Below are 26,956 nucleotides of genomic sequence, written 5' to 3'. Positions count from 1 at the left end.
CTCCGTGCAGGGTACAGCAGCTCTTGGAATGCACTCCCCCCTTGCCAAGCTGGATGCGGGAGCCAGCATGGGGCCTTCCCCACCTATGTCCAAAGAAGCCCCAGAAACAGCTGCTGGCCACATGCCCACCAAAGGCCACGGGTACTCACAAGTTTCAGCTGTGGCTGGGCATACAGCATCTGTCCAGGGAGGGCCGGAGCCTGTGACACCAAAGGCTGGGTCTGTGACTGCGCCTGGAGCTGTGATGGCTGGTTCTGAGCAACTGGTGGCTGCTGGGGCTGTGGCGGCTGGTGGTGCTGTGGGTGGTGCATCGGCTGCAGCTGCTGGGGCAGGGTCTGGGAAGGGGGAGGCTGGGGCTGCTGCATTGGTGGCTGCTGTAGTGGCGGCTGGGCCTGCAAAGCTTGCTGCTGCTGCTGCTGTTGCTGCTGCTGCAGCTGCAGCTGTGCCATCCGCTGTAGCTGCTGCTGCTGCTGTATCTATGGGCAGAATAAGCAGTACTCGGTCAGTTATCCCATCTGCCTCTGGGCCCTGTGTCAGCCTTGCCCCCAGGAAGCCTGCCTGGGCTGCTCTCACAGGACACCGAGGACACACCCAAGTGTGTGCCTGTGCTCTGGTCACCAGACACCAGCTGCACCTGAGCCTAAGAGAACGAAGGTTCAAGGGAAGTATCCAGAGGGTTTAGGAAGGGTAACAGAGGTGTGGCCCCATCGAAGCTGGGATAAATGCTCGGGTGGCTGCAAATCCCTGAGGCCTCTCCAGTGATGCTTGTCTGGTCACTAGAGTGGGAAACTGTACAAGCCTTGGGAAGATGGCCAGTGTATGCTTTTCAGGATGAGGAGAAAAAGTGAGGCTGAGGGAAAAGTTGGCTCCGGGGAAGAGGGCCTCCAAGACCCAGGAGGGTGGCCACTGGGAAATGGAGGCAGCAAGCCAAGGCCTGGGGAGGATGGGAAAGTGGAGAGATCCGCTCAGGCCTTCCCTCCCTCAACCAAGAGCAGACCTGACGTTAGATGCTTAATACGTCTAGATGCTGCCTGCCAACAACGGGAGGAAGAAAACAGTTTCTTTATAAGCAAGGCTTCTAATGTGACACTGCCACCCCCCCCCCGCCCCCCGCAGAGAAATGAAGCTCGATTAGAGCTGCGTCCAGGCACCAAAACACTCAAGAGACAAAACAGGAGGCATGCAAGTACTCAAAAGAAACACGCTCACAGGACGGCTCAGGCATTCCTGCATTGTGGAGTGTTCTTCTCACTTCTTGCTTCAGTTAACTCTTACATGAATCGCTTGCACCCAGAAGCCTCCACAGATCTAGCCCTCCACCCCCGGCACGCAGTAGGCCCGCGGCCAGACGCCAAGCCCAACAGAGAGGACCTCCTTGTGCGATCCCGGCACCCTCCTAACAAGTTGGGGCCTATCCCTCCTCCCTGCTCCAGGCCCTGCGGGGAGCCCCCAGACAGAGGAGGAAGCCCGGGCACCAGGCATCAGAAGGATCTGCAGCTGCCTCTGGGCCCCCGCACCCAGCACTGTGGCTGGCGCACATCCAGGGCTCAAGGACCACGGGAAGAGGCTGAGCACGGGCACCTAGTACCTGCTGCTGGTTTTGATGATGCAGTTTAATCAGGTGTTGCTGCTGCTGCTGCTGGAGCTGCTGCTGCTGCTGCTGTACCACCGCCTGGAACTGCTGCTGCATGGCATTCTGCTGGGCCTGGAACTGCTGCTGTTGCTGTTGCTGCTGCTGCTGCTGCTGCTGTTGCTGCTGCTGCTGCAGCGCCACCTGCTGCTGCTGGAACTGCTGCTGCTGCTGCTGCAGCGCCACCTGCTGGAGCTGCAGCTGGGCTGGAGGCAGAGTGGTGAATCAGGCGGGGCACGCGGGGGAGGCCAGGGCGGGGGAGGCCAGAGCAGAGGCCGCTGTTATCACAGCTCTGCGGACAGGGAGGGCGGGGAGACGGCCCGCTGCGCCCACAGCCGCTGGAGCTGAACACTCCATTTGGGAAAGACAGACAGATGTGACGGGCAGCATTTGTGTTGATTACGGACCTTCTTAGGAATTTCTGTACAATAATAGAGGAAAGAAAAGGGCCAACAAGCCCAGCCTCTGGCAACCACTGAGCTACTTTCTGTCTCTATGGAGGTGCCTATTCTGGACATTTATCAATGGAATCTCACAGTATGTGATCTTTTGTGACTGGATTCTTTTGTTGAGGGTAATATTTACAAGGTTCACCCATGTTGCATGAGTGTTTCATTTCTTTTTATTGCCAAATAGTATTCCACGGTATGGATTTCCTACATGTTGTTTATCCACCAGCTGATAGGCATTGCTTCTGCCTTTTGGTGGTTATGAGTCATGCTGATATGAACAAACATCTACAAGATTTTCTGTGGTGCAGTTTCTTTTAGGGAGATGAAAATGTTCTAAAATGGACTGTGGTGATGGTTGCACAACTCTGTGAATATACTTAAAGATCACTGAGTATTGCACTTTAGATGGGTGCACCATAAATATGTGAATTACATATCAATGAAGTTTTCTTTTTTTTTTTTTTAATGTTTATTTTTGAGAGACAGTGCAGTGCAGGCGGGGTAGTGGCAGAAAGAAGGAGACAGAGGATCTGACGCAGGCTCTGCACTAAAAGCAGAGAGCCCGATGCAGGGCTTGAACTACAAAAGGTGAGTTCATGACCCAAGCCGAAGTTGGATGCTTAACCGACTGAGCCACCCAGGCACCCCAATGAAGTTGTTATTTAAAAAATAAATAAATAGAAATAATCCAGAGAGACCCTTTGTATGCTTTGCCCAGTTTCCCTGATGGTACCATTTTGGAAAATTATAACATAACACAATCAGGATGCATTTTCATTTGTGTGGGTATGTACGTTAAATTCTACACAATTTCCTCACCAGGATAGAGTCAGTCACCATCGAAGTCAAGATACTGAACAGTTCCAACACCACAGGGATCCCTTGTGATGCCACCCCCTTCAGCACCCCTGGCAACCACCAAGGTGTCCTCTATTTCTAATATTCTGTCATTTCAAAAATGTTATGTAAGTGGGGGCTATACAGGATAACTGGCTTTTTCATTCAACATAATTCCCCGAAGATCATCCTGGATGTAACGAATATCATTACTGCTTTCCTTTTTACTGCCAAGTCGTATTCCATGGTATACCTATCTCTGTTCAACCATTCATACCATAAAGGACATTTGGGAGTGACTGCTACCATGTACATTTGTGTACAGGTTTTTGCGGGAAGGTAAGTTTTCACGTCTCTGGGATAGATGCCCAAGAGCGTGACCGCAGAGTTGTAGGTTTAATTTTTATTGTTAATCTTTTTAAGTTTATTTACCTATTTTGAGAGAAAGAGTGGGGGAGAGGCAGAGAGTGAGGGAGAGAGAATCCCAAGCAGGCTCCACCCTGCCAGTACGGAGCCCGACGCAGGGCTTGGTCTCCCGAATTGTGAGATCATGACCTGAGCTGAAACCAAGAGTCAGACGCTCAACCGACTGAGCCACCTAAGACACCCCTGTACATTTAACTTTTAAAGAAGCTATATCATTTTACATCCCCACTAGCAATGTATGAGTGATCCAGTTTCTTCTCATCCTTGCCAGCATTTCAGAGTGTTATTTTAGCCATTTTACTGGTATACAATTTTTTTAATCTTTTTGTTATAACTTTTTTTTTTTAAAAAGATGTATTTAAGTAATGTCTCGGTCCAACAGTGGGACTCAAACTCGTGACCCTGAGATCAAGAGTTGCATGCTACACTGACTGAGCTAGCCGGGTGCCCCCACAGATGTCCAATTCTTTTTGGTTTGATGTATATCCAGCAATACTGTGGGAGTGTAGAGTGAGGCTTGCTTTATGGTTTATTCTTACAGCTGTACCACTGCCTTTCATTTACATTCAATCTCACATTTCCTATCTTTCAGCAGGTAAGTTTTGTCCATTCACATTTATTGTGATCACTTGTATTTCTCAACTTATTTGTGTCTGTCTTCCCTTTTTTAAGCTTCTTTCCCTCTATTTTTGTTTTCCAGATTTACTGAAGTATAACTGACAAAGTTTTTTTTCCTTTTCTGAAATATATACATTTTCAAAGATTTTTTTTAATGTTTATTTATTTTTGAGACAGAGAGAGACAGAGCATGAACGGGGGAGGGTCAGAGAGGGAGACACAGAATCCGAAACAGGCTCCACGCTCTGAGCTGTCAGCACAGAGCCCGACGCGGGGCTCAAACTCACGGACCGCGAGATCATGACCTGAGCCGAAGTCGGCCGCTTAACCGACTGAGCTACCCAGGCGCCCCTCAAAGATTTTATTTTTAAGTAATCTCTGCACCCAATGCTGGGCTTGAACCCACAACCCCAAGATTAAGAGTCACATGCTCCACCAACTGAGCCAGCCAGGCAGCCCCTGAATTATATTTTTGTTGGATGGTTGGAGCTGAATTTTACATGTTGTTCGGATTTTTACTTTTTTCTTACTCAATTTTTTCCCACTGGTTTGGAATGTACAAACTATGTATACTGTTTCAGCAATTCCTTTTTTTTTTCTTTTTTAAAAAAAGTTTATTTATTTTGAGACAGAGAGTGTGGGGAAGAGGCATAGAGAGAGGGAGAGAGAGAATCGCAAGCAGGCTCCATGCTGTCAGCACAGAGTCTGATGTGGGGCTTGATCTCATGAACTATGAGATCATGACCTGAGCTGAAATCAAGAGCTGGATGCTAAACCAACAGAGCCACCACGGTGCCCCTCTTTTTCCTTTTTTTCAAGCAATTATTTTTTCAATTTCATCAGGCATACTTAACTTACCATACTTAACTCCAAACTTAAAATTTATCCGTATTTTTAACTTCTTTCCCAAATACAAGAACCTTAGAACCCTGCTTGGGATTTTCTCTTTCTCCCTCTCTCTCCCTCCCCACCTCCCCTGCATGCACACAAGCTCTTTCTCTCTCTCTCAAAAACAAAACAAAATTCTCTCTCCCTCTGCCCCTCTCCCCTACTCGTGAGCGCTCTCTCGCACGTGCGCGCGCTCTCTCTCTCTCTCTCTCTCTTTCTCAAAAGTAAAATAAAAGTAGGTTTCACAGGTACTGATAGACCTGGTATTTATCCTCAATACACCTCCTGACTTCCATTTAGTATGGTCCTTGTTTATCTTTTTACACCCACACAGCACACTTCTATTAAGAAGCAGAACAGGGATGCCTGGGTGGCTTAGTCAGTTAAACATTTGACTCTGGATCTCAGCTCAGATCTTGATCTTAGGGTTGTGAGTTTAAACCCTGTGTTGGGCTCCATGCTGGACGCGAAGCCTACTTTAAAAAAGGGGGCAGGGGGAGGCAGGCCAGAATAATGACTAGAGGTACAGCCTCTGAGCCGGACTGCCTGGACTCAAATACCAACTCTGTCACTGCTCTGTGCCTCAGTTTCCTTAGCTGTGGAAAAGAGACAATAATAGTACCTACACTGAACGAAGAATTAAAAATCTGTTCTAGGTAAAACCCTCAAAACAGTGCTTGGAATGCAGCAAGTCTGTATGGAGTTAGCTGGAAGCATTATTTTAGAGAGGTGATTTTGTTTACACCAAGGATTCTCTACCTTGTTCCTCCCGACATTTTGGGATAGACAATTCTATGTTGTGGGGGGCTGTCCTCCGCACGAGAGGTTTAACAGCATTTGTAGCCTCTATGCTACATGGTAGGAGTGCGCCCGCAGTTGTGACATCCAAAATGTCTCCAAACATTGCCAAATAGCCTCCAGGGTACAAAACGGATGAGAATCACTGGTTTAGATTCACACATGCTTGCTACCTTATATGAAAAAAAAGTCTGTTCTCCCATTTTACACTTGGCATCACAAGAAAGATGGTATGAGAGTTAAGAGGAAATGGTGAACAAATAAAAAACCTTTCAGTGAAGGTCTCTTGAGCTTTGTTTATCTAAAATGTCTGCTTCCCCCCAGTCATTGGGAGTTTTGCTGGCATACAACTGTGGTCAGCAGCTCTATCCCCAGGGCTCTAACAACCTCCTACTTTCTTCATGACACCATCACCAAGTGCTCTGAGTCTACGTCTTGTTCCTTTCTAGAAACTGGCTATTTCTAACATACTCTTCTGGCCTATGGTGTTTGTGGCTTTCCCCAAGCAGGTTAAGGCATGGATGCCTTATTTAACCTGCATAGGACTGCAGGACTTTTCCAGCTACCATCTCTCCTCATATACTGGTTGGCTTCTGTTCTCTCTCCATCTGGTCCTTTTATTAGTTGTTAAACTCTGATTTTATCCTCTGCATTTCTTACCCTCCTATTTTCTTAGTACTTTTTAAATGTTTATTTATTTTTAAGATAGAAAGAGGAGACAGAGGATCTGAAGTGGCTGAAGTCAGGCACTCAACCGACGGAGGAACCCAGGTGCCCCACACCGTCCTATTTTCTTTTTCTTTCTTTCTTTCTTTCTTTCTTTCTTTCTTTCTTTCTTTCTTTCTTTCTTTTCTTTCTTTCTTTTAACGTTTATTTATTTTTGAGACAGAGAGAGACAGAGCATGAACGGGGGAGGGGCAGAGAGAGAGGGAGACACAGAATCGGAAACAGGCTCCAGGCTCAGAGCCATCAGTCCAGAGCCCGACGTGGGGCTCGAACTCACGGACCACGAGATCGTGACCTAAGCTGAAGTCGGACGCTTAACCAACTGAGCCACCCAGGCGCCCCTCTTTCTTTTATTTAAATAAATGCTTATCCATTTTTGAGAGAGAGAGAGAGAGAGAGAGAGAGAGAAAGTACATGTGAGTGGGGGGAAGGGCAGGGTGGGGGCACAGAGGACCCAAAGCAACCTCTGCATTGACAGCAGTGAGCCTGATGTGGGGCTCGAACTTATGAACTGTGAGATCATGGGTTGAGCTTAAGTTAGACACTCAACCAACTGAGCCACCCAGATGCCCCATTACCCTCCTATTTTTTATTTCCTCTTCTCTGGGCTATATTCTAGGTAATTTCTTCAAATGTTGTCTCTAGTTCACAAATTCTTTCTTCAGTTGTATCTAATCTGCTGCTCAGGAGCACCGGGTGGCTCAGTCTGTTAAGCATCTGACTCTTGATTTCAGCTCAGGTCATGATCTCATGGTTCAGTTCGTGGGATCAAGCCCCACACAAAACAGAGCCTGCTTGGGATTCTCTCTTTGTGTCCCTCCCCTGCACATGTGTGCACTCCCTCTCTCCCTCTCTCTCTCTCTCAAAATAAATACATACATACACACACACACACACACACACACACAAACTTTAAAAAAATCTGCTATTCATTCATCTCTACCTTCTCATTTCAATAATTTCATTTTTTAATTTTTAAAATGTTTTTATTTATTTTTGAGAGAGAAAGAGAGATACAGAGAGCGAGTGGGGGAGGAGCAGAGAGAGAGGGAAACACAGAATCCGAAGCAGGTTCCAATGCAGGGCTTGAACTCACGAACCACGAGATCATGACCTGGGCCTAAGTCAGGCGCCTAACCAACTGAGCCACCCAGGTGCCCTTCAATAATTTTACTTTTGTTTCTACCAGTTCTACTTGGTTCCTTTTAAAAAATTTTTTTAATGTTTATTTATTTTTGAGAGAGAGAGTGTGTGTGTGAGCCGGGGAAGAGGCAGAGAGGGAGACACCGAATCCAAAGCAGGCTCCAGGCTCTGAGCTGCCAGCACAGAGCCCAACCCGGGGCTCAAACTCACAAGCCAGAAAATCATGACCTGAGCCCAAGTCAGACACTTAACCGACTGAGCCACCCAGGCACCCCTATTTGGTTCCTTTTCAAAGCTGCCTCATCACTCCACCAGGTATCCCAGTGCTTGTTCAGTTGGAATTCCATCCTTTATTTCTTTAATCAGGCCAAGCCTATAGTTAACAATTATTATGTGTGTGGTCCCTGAGCATCTCCACATCTGTTTATTGTTTCTGTTCCTCCTCATAGTATCTCTTCTTCCTTTCAGGCCTGCTGGTCTTTATTTGTGGTGCTCAATGCTTGATCTGCAATTGCCACAGGCCTAAACTGGGAGCATTCTCCAATCTGCCCTTGCTCCTGGGGGAACTAGGGATGCCAAGGGCTCTGGCACAAATCCCACTACTCAGAGGGATGCGAGGCTTGCTTTCCCCAATCTTGCAGTGGGCCAAGACATGGCTGGGCAAAGAACTTCCCCTACCTTCTGCTGGCCCAACAATCCAAAATGCATCTAGGATCTAGTTGTTTAGAAGGACGAGGGTTCCTCAGCATCCAGTCTGTCAAGCAGACAGAAATAGGACTCATTTTTAAAGCTGGTTTTACAGGTATATGATATAAAATTCACTGAGGAACAAAAATGTATAGAGTGAAAAGTCGGTCTCCCTTCTATTGCTGTACTCAAGCCCCCAGCCTCACCTACAGTCAGCAGTTTGTTTCCATGACTAATTCAGGTCACGTGGAGACTATCACAGCGTGTTCTGGACTATCCTTTGAGAATCCTTGCAAAATCTCTGACCCAGGCCCTGTCCTGAAGCTGCCTTAACCACACAGTGCCATTTGGAGAAACTGTGAGAAAGGAATTAACAAATGTCCATTGGGCCACAACACCTATTTCGCGTAGACCAGGCAGACAAGAGGTCCAAGGCAGAGAGAGAGGGATGCTGACAGGCAGCAGCAGGACATGAAAGTAGAGAACTCACATCACATCAACCCACATGAAAGACCAGGTCCCTCTGAAGCTGAAAACAGGATGTGGGCCAAGGTCAGACTGGGGAGGGTGTGGGCAGGATACCCAAACTTTGCCAGTGAACTGACAAAGTCTTAGGAGTGAAACTGCAAGGCAAATAATGGTAGCATTCTAAACTCCTACACTTTAAAAATGATTTTTTATTATAAAATGTAAGCTGTGATAAAAAGAAATCAACCACTCTGTAACATAAAAAGGAGTCAGAACCAGTACTTCTCCTGAGAATCCTTCCATAAGCCGCCCCATGTATGTACCAGGTATGCTGACAAGACAAGAGGGGACACAGAAGCTGGAGAAGAAGAATCAAGCAAAGAGCTAAGAGTCAGATGGCAAGGTGTCAATAAGGGGAACAGAACAATGATCCAAGAAAGAAGGGGATGTCTGGGGATGGAAGGTTCCGGTCCAAGAGTGGGCAGAATGAGCCTCCACGTGGCATCTGTGAAGAGCAAAGTGATGCTCGTACAGGAAACTTGAACAAACAATGGGGGTGCTCGGGTCAGGCAGCCTGGGCTCGACCCCAGCTCTAGTGGGCAAAGCAGAAGCAGGGACACTGCCTTCTTTGAGGGTTACTATGAGTGATGCATGAGAAAAATACATCGACACATCACAACCTGTACATGAATCAGGGTCACAGAAGCTTTATTTGCAACAGCCAAACCTGGAAACAACCTGAACACCCTTCAAGGGTGAATGGTTAAGCAACCCGTGGTACACCCAGTCCATGGAATACAATTCAGCAATGAACAGGAACGACTTACTGAGGCAACTTGGGAGAATCTCAAAGGCATTATGCTGAGGGGAAAAAAGTCAGTCTCAAAATGTCAAACATTGTGCGATTCCATCGATGTAACACTTGCGAAGTGACATAACTATAGAGATAGGGAACAGATCAGCGGTTGCCAGGGCTTGAAGTTGGAGGAAGGGTGTGATTATTAAGAGATAACACAACAGCTTGCTACTGGTGATGGAACAGCCTTGCATGCTGACCCTGGTAGTGATATCACACATGATAAAGTCTCATAGAACTACACGCACGTAAGCTCACGGGCAAGAATGCATGTAAAAACTGGAGATGTCAGAAAAAAGGCCACCTGAGTTAGCAGCATTGTCCCAAGATTCATTTCTCGGTTTTGACAATGTACTAAGATGTCAGCATTGGGGAAGCTGGGTGAAGGGCACACAGGCACTCTCTGTGTCATTCTGGAACTTCCTATGATTCTTAGACTATTTCAAAAATAAAAAAGGAAAAAATTAACAAAGCACTTTGCAGTACTGAAGTACACTCTGCATACTGAATTACTGGTTATGAAAATCAAACATCCAACAAGGCAGGCCCTGGAAAGAGGAGGGAGACCCGTGCTACGCACCCATTCCCAGCTGGAGTAGCTGCATGGAGGGGACAAGGGGCTGTGTTCTGTAGAGAAGCGCCAGGAGGGCAAGGCACATCCTTCAGGGAAGGAGGGCAAGGGCAACACTGGAAGGGATGGCTCTTGAGATGGAGGTCTTCTGGGGGTTGTGGGGTGCCGAAAGCACCACTTTGTGGCTGAGAACAGCCTGAGACATAACTGTGTCTATTTCAGCTACAAAACACAATCCCCCCGGATGGAGTCCCAGACCACCCCGACCTCTTCTGAGTCCTCCACTCCTGCCCAGGGGTAGGAGGAGGGCCTCAGTGTCACTTAACCCTTTTGATAGTCTGAAAAAGTTTTGGAACTTTTTCTCTCCATACACAACAAAGATAAAAAGACAGCTACTTGGGGAGTTTCTCCACGCTTTCCTCAATACCATCCTAAGCAAAGGGATAAAAATGTACATCGCCTGCAAAGAAGGTGGCAGATTCTCTGAGAAGCACAGTACTCACTCTGTGGAGCTGCTGTAGACACAACAGCCATGCCGTGGGGGGCCATCCCCGAGGTGCCAGGGGGCGGCTGCCCTGAGAGGGGCATCGGCTGCCCCATGGTGCCAAGGCCACCCATCCCGCCCAGGGATTGTCCTGGGCCCCGAGAAGGCATGCCGATTCCAGCTGCTCCCGCAGCAGGCCCACCAGTCAGGCTCTGTAGTGCATTCATAGGGTCTGTGGGAACACAAGGGCACAGCGTCTCAGCCAAGTGCCTGCTGAAACGCAAGTCTCCGAAGGTTATGAGGCCTCACAGAGCACACACTTCCTCCCACCTCCAGGCACAACTCCCTCAAAGCCCCAAGCAGTGAAAGGCCAGAGTCCTGGGAGCCTCTAGGCCTCCAACCACAGAGGGGCCAAAATGTCAGTATCTCTGTCACTGCTCTTGAACAGGGAGCACATCTCAAACCCTAACCTGGCTTGTGCCAGGGTCCTATCGTTGAGGTATAAACAAGCCCCTTAAGGTATATAGCAGTCCCCACCCCTCCTGGCTGTATACCCCTATGCTGGGTGAGACACAGCTGGGAACTCCAAAGACAGCAAAGGACAGCAGGCCCTTCTTCACAGTAAGAGCGAGCCTGGGGGTCAGAGAACTGAGGGGGGGGGGCACAGACAGATGTTCTCCCAGGGAGATTACAAGTCTCCTTGCACACCAGAAGCCCACGTCTACTAAGTCTGTGCAGAAACCCCACTAAGGAGTTCTCAGGACACCACACTAAAACAAGCTAAGGTGTGACGGAGGCGTGCAGGAAGAATCCACAGAGTGCACCAGGCACAGTGATGCTTGCCAGGAGGCAGGGGACTCAGCTCAGTGAGCAATGCTATGACCTGGAACAAGGAGCCCAGGGCTCTAGTCAGAACAATATAGACTCACAGCAAACAACTACCTACAGACAGGTATGCCCCAGCCAGGTCAGCCTGCGCAGAACTGAATGCTAAAGAACCCTATGCTCTGATGCCAAGAACTTAGACATTCTCCTGGCCACACGGTCTTCATCCCATCTAGCCCTGGGTGGCTGAGAATCACTGCACATGCCAGGAGGGGTAGCCTAGCAGGGAAACAGGGCCCACACAGACAGGTGCAGCCAGCTTGGCTGAGGCAAGCATGGGCACCCAGCATTTACAGCTGTACTGCCTGCAGTAAGACAAATAGCATGCCAGGCTGGCTCCCTTTGTGACAGATCAGAGCTCCGTTGGCCATCATGGATTCGCTAAACCCCTTCACTGGCAGCTCAGTCAGCAAGACCAGGGCTGAAGCAATACAGTTCCCATGAAACTTTGTAACTTAAGGAAGTGAATTCATAGCTATTCTCTAAAAAATATACTACCGATTATTATACTAGATATGCCATAATAGTTTTCTTCCAGAGAGCTCAACATTTTAGATAATGTGTCCATTATTGTGTGAGTTTTTAAACATCTTTTTGCTGGACAAAAACAGTATTTGAGTGACATGGGATGGGGAGGTCTCATCTGACTGCAGTCTGCCAGGAAGAGGAAGCATGGAGGAGGGGCGGGCGTGGCTCAAAGTTCTCACGGCCAGCCAGAGTTCTTTCTGTGAATTTTCTCCTCTCATAACAGCTTAACCCAGACCCACGCAGCATCCACAACTGCATTCTTGCTCCCCCAAACCCAAGGTTGGGATAAAACTTTAATTCAAACAGAAAAAACTCTTACCACTGACGGAAGCTTGAGATTTTTTGTTATCTGTATTTAAGAAAACAAAAACAAAAAACAAAGTAAACAAAATTTTACATAACCACATATTTCCACAGTAAGCCAGCTTTGTAGGCATTTGCCCAGAGGTCATTTGCTGAAACTAAACAGAAGATAAGATACCTCAGAGCACACGTGTGTTTGTGTGTGCATGTCTGTATCCACTCCAGGCAGAGCTGACACTCAAGGGGGTCTGAGGGAAGAAGGTACAGAACTGCCCATGGTCAACCTGGGGCCTCAGAGAACTGTCCTCCCCCCTCCCCCCTGCCCCCAGTAGAAGCTTGCCCTGGGCCTACTCTGGCCCTCCATCCTTCCCGGGATCAGGGTCTCAGCTGGGGCCCTGAACAACAAACACAAGAACTGTAGGGATCCACAATGGGCCCAGAATGGTGACCAGACCTCCACAACACCTCCTTTTTCAGCCTGCCCTGATGAGGAGGCAGCATCTCCCCTTTCTACTATGAGGAAACTGCATCTGGCCAAGGCTGGCTAAAAGCCCCACTTAGCTGGCCCTAGCACCAGGGGGCAAGCACTGCAACAGGGCTACCCTCTCTGGGTGAGGCAGGAGCCGGCGAGCGGGCCAGGGACACGCCTGGCCCCAGGGCTGTGTGCTGCTATGCCAGGCTGCCTCCCAAACAGGCCAGGCCAGCCCAGTCCCGACAAGCAGAGCCGCTTGCCAGGACAGACCAAGGCATCTCATCCAGACTGCTCATTCCCCACGCTTCTGGTTCCAACAGCTTGTTCTAAACAACATAGGGCCTTCCCAAACACAGCAAAGAAAGTAGAATCAAGTGAAGTTCATCTGGCCGGCCATTCTGGGAAAAAGTGTGGAAAGAAGCAAAATCTATGGGCCACACAGGGGCTCTGGGGTTCACAACATCTCCTTTTTTGAGATTACTAACACCATAGCCACCTCTACAAGCACGAAGAGAAGCCACTAGACGCGCCAACTGTGTGCTGCAAAGACAAGCTTTGTCAAGAGGAGCCCATCTCCTGTGGTCACACAACTGCAGGCAGGTAGGAGGCGCTGCTGGCTGAAACCTCAGAGCGCTGAACCAGCCTGGTTTCCTTTAGAGACTTTAGATACGGTGACCATCCAGGAACAGTAACTGTCCTCCATGCTTATGCATAACACACAAAAGACCACCAAGACCCCTGAGCCCAGTCTGCAAGGACATACACTTTTAAAGAGCCATGGCTGATGCCAGGCTGGGCTGACAGGACCCTAGCAGGACCCTGGGAAGCAGACTGGGTGGAAGGCAGCAGGCACCAGGCGACCCTTACCAGGGCAGGGAGCCAGAGGCAAGACTTATGAAGTTCCAGCCTGACAGGAACACACATTTGGGTCAGACCCCCATGGGCCAATAAAGCCAACTCCTAGGGAAGGAAGTTTCTTTTCCAGGGTAAACCTGGCTTCTTTAAGAACTGCCTAGAGACAAAAGCCACAGTCTTTTGAAAAAGAAGATTAAATGGACAAGCAAAAATAGCAGTCCAGACCACTTGGAGGCTAACATTTCCATTATGCCAAAATCAGCATTTTTGAGGTTGAAGCTCTGAAGAGGATGGGAGACAGAATCAAATGCAAAGCAATGTCGAACTTCCCAGAAAGCAGGAGCTTTTTACACAGGCATTCTGCCTCAGGCACTGAGGCCAAGAAAGCCCCCACCACCCCAGGAAAGGGCCAGCCTCTCCTGGCAATCAAAACCACCCAGAAATGTAAAATTTTACTTACGAATGTCTCGAAAATGGATAATAAGCCTGGCCACGAGAGAAAGGTATTCGTCCTAAAAGCAAAAACAGGAAGCAGTTTAATCCCAGGTGAAGAAGTGAAGTCATGTGACGCCCCTTCCCACCCCCTGCACTGCTGTGTCACTGAGTTGAGGGTTCTTCCTGAAAGGCTGCCGGCTCGCCTGGCTCGGCCTCCTCTGGAATCCATCTCTCAGAGAAGAGCTGACAATGCTCAGCTATGGCAGGCCAACAAAAAGCACAAAGAAAAAGCCAAGAGGGATACCGAGAGGCGTCAAACCGCTGCTCCTTCCACTCTGCTGCAAAGGCTCAACGGAGAGGACGGCCAGCCAGCTCAGGCGCCCCTCCTCTCACAGGGGGGACGGCAAGTCCAGAGGGGATGAGGGGCCAGCTTGAGGTCACAAGGCACATCAGCAGTCGACATAGGCAGGCCGCTTTTGTCTTTGCACTATTTGTATCCAAGTACTTTCGCTTTTAATACCCGGCCTGTTGCTCTTTCACTGCTGACGTGCTTGCATGCAAATCTGGCTGTGCGCCCCTGGCTGCACTTTTCAGAGAAGCTGTGTTAATCTGAATTTACTGCACAGGCAAGGAAGAAGGCACAGTGCCACTCAAGGGTGGCAGGTGAAGGCCACTGCCGAGGGCCCGCTTTTTCCCAGCTGCCGGGTTTCTGGAACTGCACAGCAGAGCCTGCCTTCTACTGATTGACCTCTTTGCGACTAAGGACACTCGCTCCCAGGTGTTTTGGAAAATCACTACTGTGAGTTTGTCCTGTGGTCAACAAAGGAATGTCTGAGTTAAATTCTTATTTCAGCGAAGCTGTACCATCCTTCCCCTCCTTGAAATGCCCGTTCCTCTGGCAAGGCAGCCCCAATAAGGCAAAGCCTTCATTCTCCATCCTGCTTGCACGACCCTCCTAAGTCACTGTGACACAGAGAGGCCACTAGACAGCAGGCTGATGGGATGACACCCACACAACCCAGAACCCAGCTGCGCGCAGCACCTTGTGGAGGTACTACCCTGGGAACACATGCCAGTGAACTCAGGCACAAGAGTAAACCCACTGTCTTAAGAACACCTTTGGGGAAAAGTGGTCTCAGGTGAATGAAAAAATATAAGCACACTTTCTAAATCTTCATTACTCCTCACTCACCCCCAAACTTCACCCCACCACTCTTTTTTGGCCAGGGGAATCAGCAGAGGCAAACACGAGGGGGAAAAGGCCTGGGGGAAAGGCAAAGTTGGGATAAGAACGTGCAAAGGGGGGCAGGTACAAAGAGAGGGACAGTGAGCCTCTCCTGGAGCATAGGGACATTTAGCGGGTGTTGTCAACATTCCCAATTTCCAACTCCTCCCACCAATTTCCAGTAGGAAAGACAATATGCTGAGGGTAAAGGGTAGAGCCGGGAACTCCTGCCTATGGATCACCCGGTCCTTGAAGGACAGCAGTGTGGTGAGCAGGGAGCAAGGAGGTGGCGGGCCCAAAGGAAGCTCAGGAAGTAAGGCGGCCAAGTACAAGGGGACAAAAATTGGGAGGTTGCCAGGTCAATGTCTGACATCTTTTTAGGGCCTTGGGCCATCTGTTAAGTTGGGGATACCTTAAAAGAACTTGCTGAGTTTTCTCTATTTCCATAAAAGATAAAACGAAGGGTGACTGTGTGGCTCAATCGGCTGAATGTCCAACTTTGGCTCTGGTCACGGTCTCGCAGTTTGTGAGTTCGAGTCCTGCATTGGGCTCGTTGCCGTCAGTGCTGAAGCTGCCCACACAGAGCCCATTTCAGATCCTGTCTCCCCTCTCTCCCTGCCCCTCCCCCACCTGTATGCACTCTCACTCTTTCTCTCAAAAATAAGTATTAAAAAAGAAAAGATAAAATGAGGAAGCAGGTTGAAAAAGCAACTAGATACTTTACTCAGACACAAGATACAATAAAAATGGGGCTCAGGAGCATGTCCCCAAAGCCTTGAATACAGAACCAGGATTGGGTACTCAAAGCCCTACTGCAGTCCCTGGCCCAGAGCTGGATGGCCAGAGTGGTCTGCTCCTGGCTAAGGCCACCCCACTGCCAAGTGAGTAGAGTGGAGGCTCTGGGGACCAGACTAGACCACCCTGAGAAGGCCTGGGGCGCAGATCTGGCCACCTGACAGTAGGCATGGGCACAGAAAGCAGTCACACGGCTGCCAAGAGGTTCTCTTGCAGGTTAAATACATCTCCAAATTTCTCGCAAAGCCAGGCCACCCAGGAACCACTAGGAGTGGAGCGCTGCACATCTGCTGCCAGTGTTCCTCCCTCAGTAGACCTTGGGGTCTGAGACTGCACCGCTCACGTCCCCCAGGGTGGGCTATTTTACTCCCATGGCTCCTAAGTCATAGGTGCTGACTGACCTTCCCCGGCGTGAGAATTCTCAGATTCTACTACTCCCTTCTGCTCCAAAGCACCCCACCTCTCCAGGACTGTTACAGAGAAAGGGCTGAAGAGCGTGTGATGTCCCCTGCATTCGCTCAGTCTTTATGATCTGTCCCGCTCAACATCAAAAATCTAAGTGTCAGGGCTGCACGTGAGGTTGGGTATTACCAGACCAAGGCAGTAACAGCTAATACCCTGGCATTTACGTGGTACCAGGCACAACTCTAAACCTTTACATATATCAATGCTTTTAATTCTTCCAACCACCTACTGAGGCAGGTGCGTGGTGTCCGGTTTGCCAATGAGAAGATAGAAATGTGGGGAGAAAAGCTTTATATAGTTCAAACCTCAGCTTGACCCATGCAAGTCTAGCATGAAGGCCCAAACGACAAGGGTAAAAGATGTCTCCCCAACAGGGATGTGGAGGGAGCAGCAGGAGCAGGGACACACACAGGCTCCATATAAAATTCTAGACACCACACACTACACGCTATACACTACCTTTTGTATAAGACATGGAGAATCTGAATACATACGTATGCTTGTATCTGCAAAAAGAAATGTTAGAAGGATAAACCAAAATCAAAGATTAACAGTTACTCCCAGAGGTATCAGGGATTGGGCTGGAAATGAGACTTCACACCTTGTTATATGGTTTTCACATTGGAAGCATGTACATTTAAAAAAAAAAAAATCAAATTGAAGATAATACTAAACCAGAAGAAAAAGTACAATTCCTAAAAATTCAAAATAAACTGAAACATATGAGTTAACTATCAAGATGGTGTCAAAATCATACAGTGAAAAGAACCCTTTGAGAGCTCATTTTAAAAAAGAAAAAGCAAACAAAACAAAAAACTGCATGTCCTTAGTGTAAGGGATACATTTTAAGGGCAAACAGAGCTGCAAAGAAATCTTAAACTTCATTCCACATTTTGTTATTATGTTACCAATATTAGTGGTAATATTAGTCTGTTTATCCCAAAGGTATTTTATTTTATCTTGAAGTTTTAAAACTTTTTTAGTAATCTCTGCACCCCAAACATGGGGCTCGAACTCACAACCCCGAGATCAAGAGTTGCATGCTCCTCCGACTGAACCAACCAGGCACCCCCAAAAGTATTTTAGAGTAAAGCAAGTAATTATGCTAATATTAGAAGCCAAGATGTTCACATTAAGAGAAAAGATACATGTTTAAAACGAAAGTAAAACCCTGTAAGGTTAAACTGGAATGGGAAATATCAGTGTGAAATTACGGGGTTTTTGAGGTTGTCGCTGTTATCACAAAAATATATTACTTCTTAGCTCTCTTCGCAAATAGGTGCAGAAGCCATCAGCACCAGTGCCCACACGGCATGCTCTAAATACCATTTCAGCCTCAAAAAGGAACCAGGGCTCCATAGAGGAACGGCCCATTCCGGGACCAAGACGCAAGTAAGCTGCAAAAGATGAAAGAAGTCATGATAAGGGGCCCTAAGAGGGACAGGAGGGAGCTTGGGGGCTGCCCCTCCATGAGGAAGGGAACACAGAAGCATCAAAATGAACCACTGCAATGGACTGAAATACATGAAATGCACAGCCCCAAGCTCCTAATAGTCACAGGAAGAGAATCTACCCTCATTCTCATTCCCAAGCCCTATTCCCATTGATCACCTCCTCCCTGGCAGGGTGGGGGGTGGGGGGGTGGGGGGGAAACCAAGGGTAGCAAGTCCTTGGGTTACAAAGGGACAATGGATGAGAAAGCATCCCTGGGAGGTTCAGAATTGGCTGTGTTTCAAGCAACCAAGGATCCCTGGTTGATGAAAGAAAACCCTTCTTTGCAGCAAAATTCCTTGTAATAAATGTGTAAGGAAAGCCAGAATTAAGGACAATTACCACTTTGCAATACCCAATTAAATGGTGGAACATGAGGTGATAAGTGGATAGGGAACTTTTAGGAGAAGAGTCAGGCTGTCACTCTCTGAACTCCTGACCAGCTGTCGTCTCGTGGGGAAATACAAATACATGGCACCACCTCGGACATATTCTTGCTAATGAAATCACTGCACCCTGGGCTCTTTCCATCTAATACTCCGTTTATAAGAAATATGGGGTAAAAAAGAGTGAGTCAGGCAAACACGCACGCCAATGACTCTGCCACTTAGGATTCACAAGGAAGTGAGGAACCTGGCAGAGAAAGCTCTGTATCATCTTGGAGAAGACACATTATCATCAAAAATAGTATGTTGGTAGATGAATGTGAAAGATGTTTCTGGGGAGGGCTCAGAGGAAATGAGAAACAGAGAATCCTTGTTAGCTAGTGACAGGAAGTTTAGCTGTATCCTACTTGTGGGGAAGGCAGAACTTGTAAGCAACAAATTTGGATATTCGGCTGAGAAGACTTCCAAGCAAAATGTTGAAGGTCTGGCCTGCTTTCTTCTTGCTGCTCAGAGTAAAATTCGAGAAGAGACAGAAACTGAGGGAAGAACTATCAAGCAAAATGGAACCTGGACTTGGTGGTTTGGGAAACTCCCAGGCTACCCAAATTGCTGAGGAGATTCACTGTTAGGAAGGTGTGCTCTGGAGAAAAGGCCAAGGGTGTGGCTTGACACAAATTTTGCTAGTGCCAAGGAGACTGGGCACAGGATTCACGAATCCCCTCAATTATCTCACAGAAGCCAAGGCCAGGGAAGAAATCACACAGGAAAGACCGGTGGAGAAATCCCTGGTCTAATGGGGTGAATCCTGTCACACACACAGGAGACCCACGAAGGCATTTGAGTGTTACACCAGCAAAAACAGTGCCAGGTTGGCCTGAAAAGGAGAGAGACTAGAAGAAATCAAAGAAGGGTGTCAGACTCCCAAAATTCTACAGGCAGAAAACAGCCTGATAAAATCACTCAGCTGCAAACATGTGCTATTCCTTAAGAAAAGGAAAGATGACCACAAGGGCAGAGTTTTAGGCCAAGAGGCCAAAGCCAACAGCCCAGAGACTGGAGTCTCCAAAGTCTGGTAATTAGTTACAGCAGCTACAGGAAACTAATACACTCTTTCTATAGGCTCATGTGTGTTATAGCATGTTTCAGTTATTTCATTTTTTTATATGGCCAAATAATATTTCACTGTATGGAGATACCACTTTTTCTCTATCCATCCATCAACTGATAAACATTTGGATTATTTCTACTTTGGGCTATTATGAATAATGCTATGAATACTTATGTACAAGCTTTTGTCGACATTTGGTAACTGTTTAATTTTTTGAGGAATCATCACAGTTTTCCACAGTGACTGCACCACTTCACATTCCATCCAGCAACGCAGGAGGTCCCAATGTCTCCAGTCATCATGAGTGTGAAGTGGTATCTCACTGCGGTTTTGGTTTCCATTCCCCTCTGACTAATGATGCTGAGGAGCTTTTCATGTACTTCTTGGCCATTTGTGTATCTTCTCTGGAGAAATGTCTATTCAAGTCCTTTACCTTTTTTTTTCTTTGAATTAGGTTTTTTTTGTTAGAGTTGATGGAATTCTTTATATACTCTGGATACCAGTCCCTTATCAGATAAATGATTTGCAAATATTTTCCCCTATTCCATGTGTTGTCTTTTCACTCCCTTGATGGTGTCCTTTGATGCACAATAGTTTTAAATTTTTTTCTAACAGTTTTCATTTTGATGAGTCAAACTAACAGATTTTCTTTTGTTGTATGTGCTTTTGGTGTCACATGTCAGGAACTGTGGTCTAATCCAAGGTCACAAAGATTTATGCCTGAGTTTTCTTCTGTTTTATAGTTTTAGCTCTTATATTTAAGTCTTTCACACACACATTCTAATTTCTGTGTATGGTGTGAAGATGGGACCCAACCTCAATATTTCATATACAGTCATCTAGTTGTCCCAGCACCATTTGTTGAAAAGACTGTTTTTCCCCACTGAAATCTTTCAGTGCCCATGTCAAAAAAAAAAAAAAAAAAAAAAAAAATTTATTAAGAGTAAACACAAAGACGTACAGATTCTCAATTCTACCTCATTGATTTGTAAGTTTATCCTTATGCTAGTATGACATGGTCTTGATTACTATAGCTTTGTAGTACATTTTAAAATCTGGAAGTATTGGGGAGCCTGGGTGGCTCAGTTAGTTGAGTGTCTGACTCTTGGTTTTGGCTCTGGTCATTATCTCCCATTCCATGGGGTTGAGCCCCATGTCGGGCTCTGCACTGACAACAAACATGGAGTCCACTTGGGATTTTCTCTCTCTCTCTCTCTCTCTCTCTCTCTCCTCCCCCCTTCCCCTCCCTCGCTCACATGTACACACCCCCACCCAAATAAATAAATAAACTTTAAAAATTAAATTAAATTATGGGGCACCTGGGTGGCTCAGTCGGTTAAGCGTCCGACTTCGGCTCAGGTCATGATCGCGCGGTTCGTGAGTTCAAGCCCCGCGTCGGGCTCTGTGCTGACAGCTCGGAGCCTGGAGCCTGTTTCAGATTCTGTGTCTCCCTCTCTCTCTCTGACCCTCCCCTGATCATGCTCTGTCTCTCTCTGTCTCAAAAATAAATAAACGTTAAAAAAAAATTAAAAAAAAAATTAAATTAAATTAAATTAAATTCAGAAGTATGAGTCTTCTGTGTTCTTTTCCAAAATTGTTTTGGATATTCTGAATCCCTTGAGTTTCCACAGGATCAGTCTGTCCACTTCTACAATGTCTGTTTGAAAGTTTTCCTCAGATAGTGAGAAGTGTATCAAATCCCAGAGCAGGTGCTCCAGAGCCAGTGTTCTTGGCAACAGGAAGCCTTTGATAAGTACTGCATTGTGAGTCATATATTTTAACATTTTATCTTTATACATTCTGAAATATTTTAGACATACAAAAAGTGAAAAATTAAACAAATGCCAGTGGTCTCCTTACCTAGCTTAAATTTAAAAATAAGACACAGGGGATACCTGGGTGGTTCAGTTGGTTAAGTGTCTAACTCCTGGTTTCATTCAGCTCAGGTCATGATCTTGCAGTTCCTGAAACTGAGCCCTGCTTGGGATTCTCTCTCTTCCTCTCATTCTGCCCCTCCCCTGCTACATACATACATACATACATACATACATAAATAAGGGTGCCTGGGTGGCTTTGTTGGTTGAGCATCCGACTTTGGCTCAAGTCATGATCTCATGGTTCATGGTTTGTGAGTTTGAGCCCCGTGTTGGGCTCTCTATTGTCAGCATGAAGCCTGTTCCGGAGCCTCTGTACCAACCCCCTCTATGCCCCTCCCCTGCTCACATGTGTGCTCACTCGCTCTATTTCTCTCTCCCTCTCAAAAATAAACACTTTTAGGGTCGTGAGCTTAAGCCCCACGTTGGGTGTGGAGACTACTTTAAAAAATAAATACAGGGCGCCTGGGTGGCGCAGTCGGTTAAGCGTCCGACTTCAGCCAGGTCACGATCTCGCGGTCCGTGAGTTCAAGCCCCGCGTCGGGCTCTGGGCTGATGGCTCAGAGCCTGGAGCCTGTTTCCGATTCTGTGTCTCCCTCTCTCTCTGCCCCTCCCCTGTTCATGCTCTGTCTCTCTCTGTCCCAAAAATAAATAAACGTTGAAAAAAAAAAATTAAAAAAAAATAAATAAAAAATAAATACAGACAGACCAAAAAATAAAAATAAGACAGAAAAAAAGCAAGTAAACAAATGAGCTAGCCCTCCATGCTACCACTGACTCACCCTAGATCTCAGTTTCTTCACAGGTGAACTGGAGAAAAATGTCACACGGACTAGACCAAGAGAATACTTCTCTCAGTGCCTCAATACATGCTACTGTAAACATATCTGGTGAAAATCAAACAATCAAAATTGACAGTTAAGCTTCTGAATAAATATGTTTACTAAGGATGGTGCTGGAATCCTGACTATCATGCATTTAGACAGAATGGAGTAAAGGAGCACTGCCTACAGGACCTTCCTCATGAAACAGCTACACCCAGCTAGGCTTTCCTAGCAGATCTCAGTAGCTGTTAAGAAAATGCTTATCTTGGGGCACCTGGCTGGTTTAGTTGGTAGAGCATGCGACTCTTGATCCCAGGGTCATGAGTTCAGGCTCCACATTGGGTGTAGAGCCTGGGAGGGAGGGAGGGGAAAAGGAGGAGGGAAAGGAGGAAGCAAGAGGGGAAGGGAAGAAGGGTAGGAGGAAAAGGGGGAAAGAAGGAAGAAAATGCTAGTCTTTTCATGTGTTCACATTTTTCAATGTACACAATTGTGCTTTTCTCAGCTCTAAGATGCAGCGCTTCTAATGCCTGAATTCTTGGGCAGTCCAACAGGTGCCCATGGATAGCAGAAGGTATATTCAGATTCAGTCAAAGCCAGACTCTGGGCTTGTGAGGTCCCTCAAAAAGGCTAAAGGTAGGAAAGCATCTCCTTTTATCAGATGTACATAGGCATCCTCCTCTTCTCTTGCTGGGAGTGTGACTGGGCCTGACTCTATTTCCCAGGCTGTGCTCGTCCCTATTTATTCCAGCTGGTTGGCTGTTCAGCTCAGGCCCTCCTCTTTGATTACTCCTAAGGTAGCTTCCCACTTCTGATGCTCACAGCTTCCCTGGTCCCCGCATTTCACTTTGGCCTCCCGGTGGGGGTTTAGTTCTGTACTAGTCCTTTCTACACTGTAAACCAGAAACACGGACTACTTTTGCATAATACTATATTAAATGCAAGTGAGTAAATGAGTGTTTAACTTTTACACTAATTTAAAAACAACCAAGTAACAAGCAAGTGTTCAGAACTGCACCCAGCCGTAGTAAGCATCTCTACATGCTGCTGCTGTAGGTGTCGACACAGAGGTCCCCAGACCCCTGACTGTGCTCTCATCCAGTGGATGCCAATCTTCCCAAACCTTCAGAGGCTGGTTCAAGTGTTTGGAGATGAAACTATCACAATAACCCACCATCCCCGGGTACAATTATTTTTGCTTCCATCAGCCTCCTTTAGGCAGAGAGTAGTCCCATCTGTAAGAATTAAAGGTGTTAAGGAATTAAAGTGGCTGTTTGGGTATCTTTCGCCTTGACGGATGGGAGGCAGTAAGAGAAGTGGCTAAGAGTGTGGTGACACCAGACCATCTGGCTCCATTCCTGGCTCTACCTCACCTAGATCTGTGACCTCCTAGATAAGTTAACTAGCATCTGTATGCCAGAGACTCCTTCTCTGAAACTGGGGACAGTGGTACTATATTTGCATCATAGAGCTGATGTGGGATCACATGAGCTCACAGGTGAATCTTGCAAAGGGACACCACTTTACAGGGAACAAATGGAGTCTGGCCATTAAACCTGGATCCAGCCAATGATAGAATGGGCAGGGCTTTAACTTGGGGTGCTAACATCCACACTAGAAGCACGAGCCCGTGCCAGGCAATTTGGTGAATTCTTTTTATTTTTTTTAAGTATTTATTTATGTAAGTCATCTCTACACCCAACGTGGGGCTCAAACTCACAACCCGGAGATCAAGAGTCACATGCTCCTCCGACTGAGCCAGCCGAGGGTCCCTGGTAACTTCTTCTAAATGAGAGCACTCAAGATTTTCCTTGCCTTGAGAGATACACTAGGCAACCTGAGGTGCCCATTAGTGCCCCAGTTCCCTTCAGGGTGGACACCTCTGGACCGGCCAGCTTGTCAGGATTCCCAGGGAAGGTCAGTCCCTTCTCTCTGGCCTCTTCCACCTCCCAGCCCTTCCTAGAATCCAGAAACAGAGAAATTACTCTCCTTCATCCTTCTCTCTGCTCTGGGGTTCCACTTTTTCAATTCTTTCACAGTTGTTCTAATGGAATCTCAGGTCAGAGGTGCAGGTAACAAGAGTGCCCCGGCTGCCATCTGACCAGTCCTCACAGAAGGGCCTCACTGCACTGACTGGCGCCGGCTCTATGAGGAGCCTAAGCAGTAGTAAAAAGCTGGCCACTCGACAACAGTGCCTAAGGAGCAGGTCTGTCTCTGTAAAAAAGACAGGAAATTTCCAACACCTGTTAAAAAAACAAAAACAACAACAACAAAAAACCTCTTCCAAATAGCTGGGGCCTCCTCTTGGAGTTAGGGATTTAGGACGAGCTTGGTCAAAGGAAATGGACTGCTGTTGTTAAGATCCAGAGTGTGGGCTGCAGTGAGGCAGAGGCTAAGAAGGTGAGGGGGCTGTTGTGCTGCCAGGTACCCCCTTTGGGACGGAAAGCTTATTCCTCAGATGATCAGAGAATATCTGTGACAGCCAATCTCCAAGAGGGCCACCAACAATCCCTGGCTTCCCTGTACAAACAGGCCACTGCTCACTTCAAAAGACAGAGGCAATTCCCACTGCCCTGAATTGGCACTGGCCTCAGGATCTCCTGTATCTGAGTGAGGTTCTAGGACTTGTGAGGACTGGCAGCTTCTACTTCCTCCTCCTCAGAAGCTAGCTGCCACATAGTAAGGAAGTCCAGGCCATACTGCTGGAGACACCATGTGGAGGCCATGTCAGGAAAACCAATATGCAGATAATGTGAGTAAAGCCTTTATGGACCTTCCAGGGCAGCACAGCTGCCTGCTGAATACAGCTGTATGAGAGGTCACACAGGAGACCAGCAGAATGGTCAGCCAGGCAATTCCAATTGCCCTGACTGCTGACCCACAGAATCAGGAGAAATAACTCACTACTTAGATCATTAAGCTTTTGGGTAGTTCCTTATCAAACAATAGATAACAAACAATACTGAACCAACAAGTTCTGCATTTGAAAAGCTGAAATAGTTCAACAAGCCCTAAACAATATCTTTTAATGCTAAGAAAATACAAACAAGACCAGTAATAACACCCCATCCCCCCAAATATTTGCAAATTCTACATCTAATAAGAAACTTAGATCCAAAATACATAAAAACTCTAACAATCAATTAAAAAAAAAACCAGAAGTCAATTTTAAAATGGGCAAAGGATGGGGCACCTGGGTGGCTCAAACAGTTAAGCATCCGACTTTGACTCAGGTCATGATCTCACGGTCTGTGAATTCGAGCCCCACGTCGGGCTCTGTGCTGACAGCTTAGAGCCTGGAGCCTGCTTCGGATTCTGTGCCTCCTCCTCTCTCTGCCCCTCCTGTGCTCATGCTCTCTCTCTCTCTGTCTCAATAATAAATAAATGTTAAAAAAAAAAAATTTTTTTTTATTTAAAAAAAATTTTTTTTTTTTAACATTTATTTATTTTTGAGACAGAGAGAGAGAGAGCATGGACAGGGAGGGTCAGAGAAAGAGGGAGACACAGAATCTGAAACAGGCTCCAGGCTCTGAGCTGTCAGCACAGAGCCCGACGCGGGGCTCGAACCCACAGACTGTGAGATCATGACCTGAGCCAAAGTAGGATGCTTAACCGACTGAGCCACCCAGGCGCCCCCAAAAAAATTTTTTTTAATTGGGGCGCCTGGGTGGCTCAGTCGGTTAAGCGTCCGACTTTGGCTCAGGTCATGATCTCACAGTTCATGAGTTCGAGCCCCCCATCAGGCTCTGCGCTGACAGCTCAGAGCCTGGAGCCTGCTTCGGATTCCGTGTCTCCCTCTCTCTCTGCCCCTCCCCCACTCACACTCTGTCTCTCTCTGCCTCTCAAAAATAAAGAAACATAATAAAAAAATTTTTTTTAATTAAAAAAATAAAATTAAATAAAATCAGCAAAGGATCTGTATAAACAATTTTCCTAAGAGTATATACAAACGGCCAACAAGCACATGAAAAGATGCTCAATATCATTAGTCACCAGGAAATGCAAATCAAAACCACAATTTTTGTGAGATACTGCTTTACACTCATTATGACAGCTATAATAATAATAAAAAAAAGACAAACAATAACAAGTGTTGATAAGGAGTGGAGGTATTGGAATCTCATACCCTGTTGATGGGAACGCAAAATGACACAACTGCTTTCAAAAAGTCTGGCGGGGCGCCTTGCTGGCTCAGTAGGTGGAGCATGAAATTCCTGATCTCAAGGTTGTGGGTTTGAGCCCCACATTGGGTACAGAGATTACTTAAAAATACATTAAAAAAATTTTTTTAATATTTATTTATTTTGAGAGACAGAGACAGAGAATGTGTGGGGAAGGGGCAGAGAGAGAGGGAGACCAGAATCCAAAGCAGGCTCCAGGCTTTGAACTGTCAGCACAGAGCCTGACATGGGGCCCAAACCCACGAACCATGAGATCATGACCTGAGCCGAAGTCAGACACCTAACAAACTGACTGAGACAACCAGGTGCCCCCAAAATAAAATCTTTATTTAAAAAAACAAAAAACAAAAAACAAAAAACAAAACCCACAGCCTGGCAGTATTACCATATGATTCAGCAATTCTACTCCTCAGTATCTACCCAAGAGAAATGAAAATGGTATGTCAACAGGAAAGCTTCTACACAAATGTGTGTGTTTTTTTCTAAAGATTTTATTTATTTTTATTTATTTAAAAACATTTTTCTAAATGTTTAGTTATTGAGAGAGA

At 46.8% G+C, this 26,956-nt stretch overlaps 1 protein-coding gene across 6 annotated transcripts in view; it reads right to left on the bottom strand.

The window, feature by feature from the left end:
- LOC122470479 (mediator of RNA polymerase II transcription subunit 15) overlaps positions 1-26,956 on the bottom strand; it is a 69,879-nt gene that overhangs the window by 18,181 nt on the left and 24,742 nt on the right. For 5 of the 6 annotated variants that reach the window (XM_043558127.1, XM_043558133.1, XM_043558128.1 and 2 more), the window contains 5 exons: positions 14,088-14,139; positions 12,317-12,346; positions 10,604-10,816; positions 1,589-1,836; positions 150-476 (listed from right to left, as the gene is read on the bottom strand). In XM_043558127.1, the coding sequence (XP_043414062.1) occupies positions 150-476; positions 1,589-1,836; positions 10,604-10,816; positions 12,317-12,346; positions 14,088-14,139 (870 nt within the window). Of the gene's footprint in view, positions 1-149; positions 477-1,588; positions 1,837-10,603; positions 10,817-12,316; positions 12,347-14,087; positions 14,140-14,366; positions 14,535-26,956 lie in introns of those variants that run through there. The other variant, XM_043558130.1, reaches the window with a different exon arrangement.

Source organism: Prionailurus bengalensis, chromosome D3, assembly GCF_016509475.1.
Source record: "Prionailurus bengalensis isolate Pbe53 chromosome D3, Fcat_Pben_1.1_paternal_pri, whole genome shotgun sequence".
NCBI classification, from domain to species: Eukaryota; Metazoa; Chordata; class Mammalia; order Carnivora; family Felidae; genus Prionailurus; species Prionailurus bengalensis.
The sequence above is the reverse complement of the archived record's forward strand: the minus strand, read 5'-3'. Positions and strand labels throughout refer to the sequence as shown.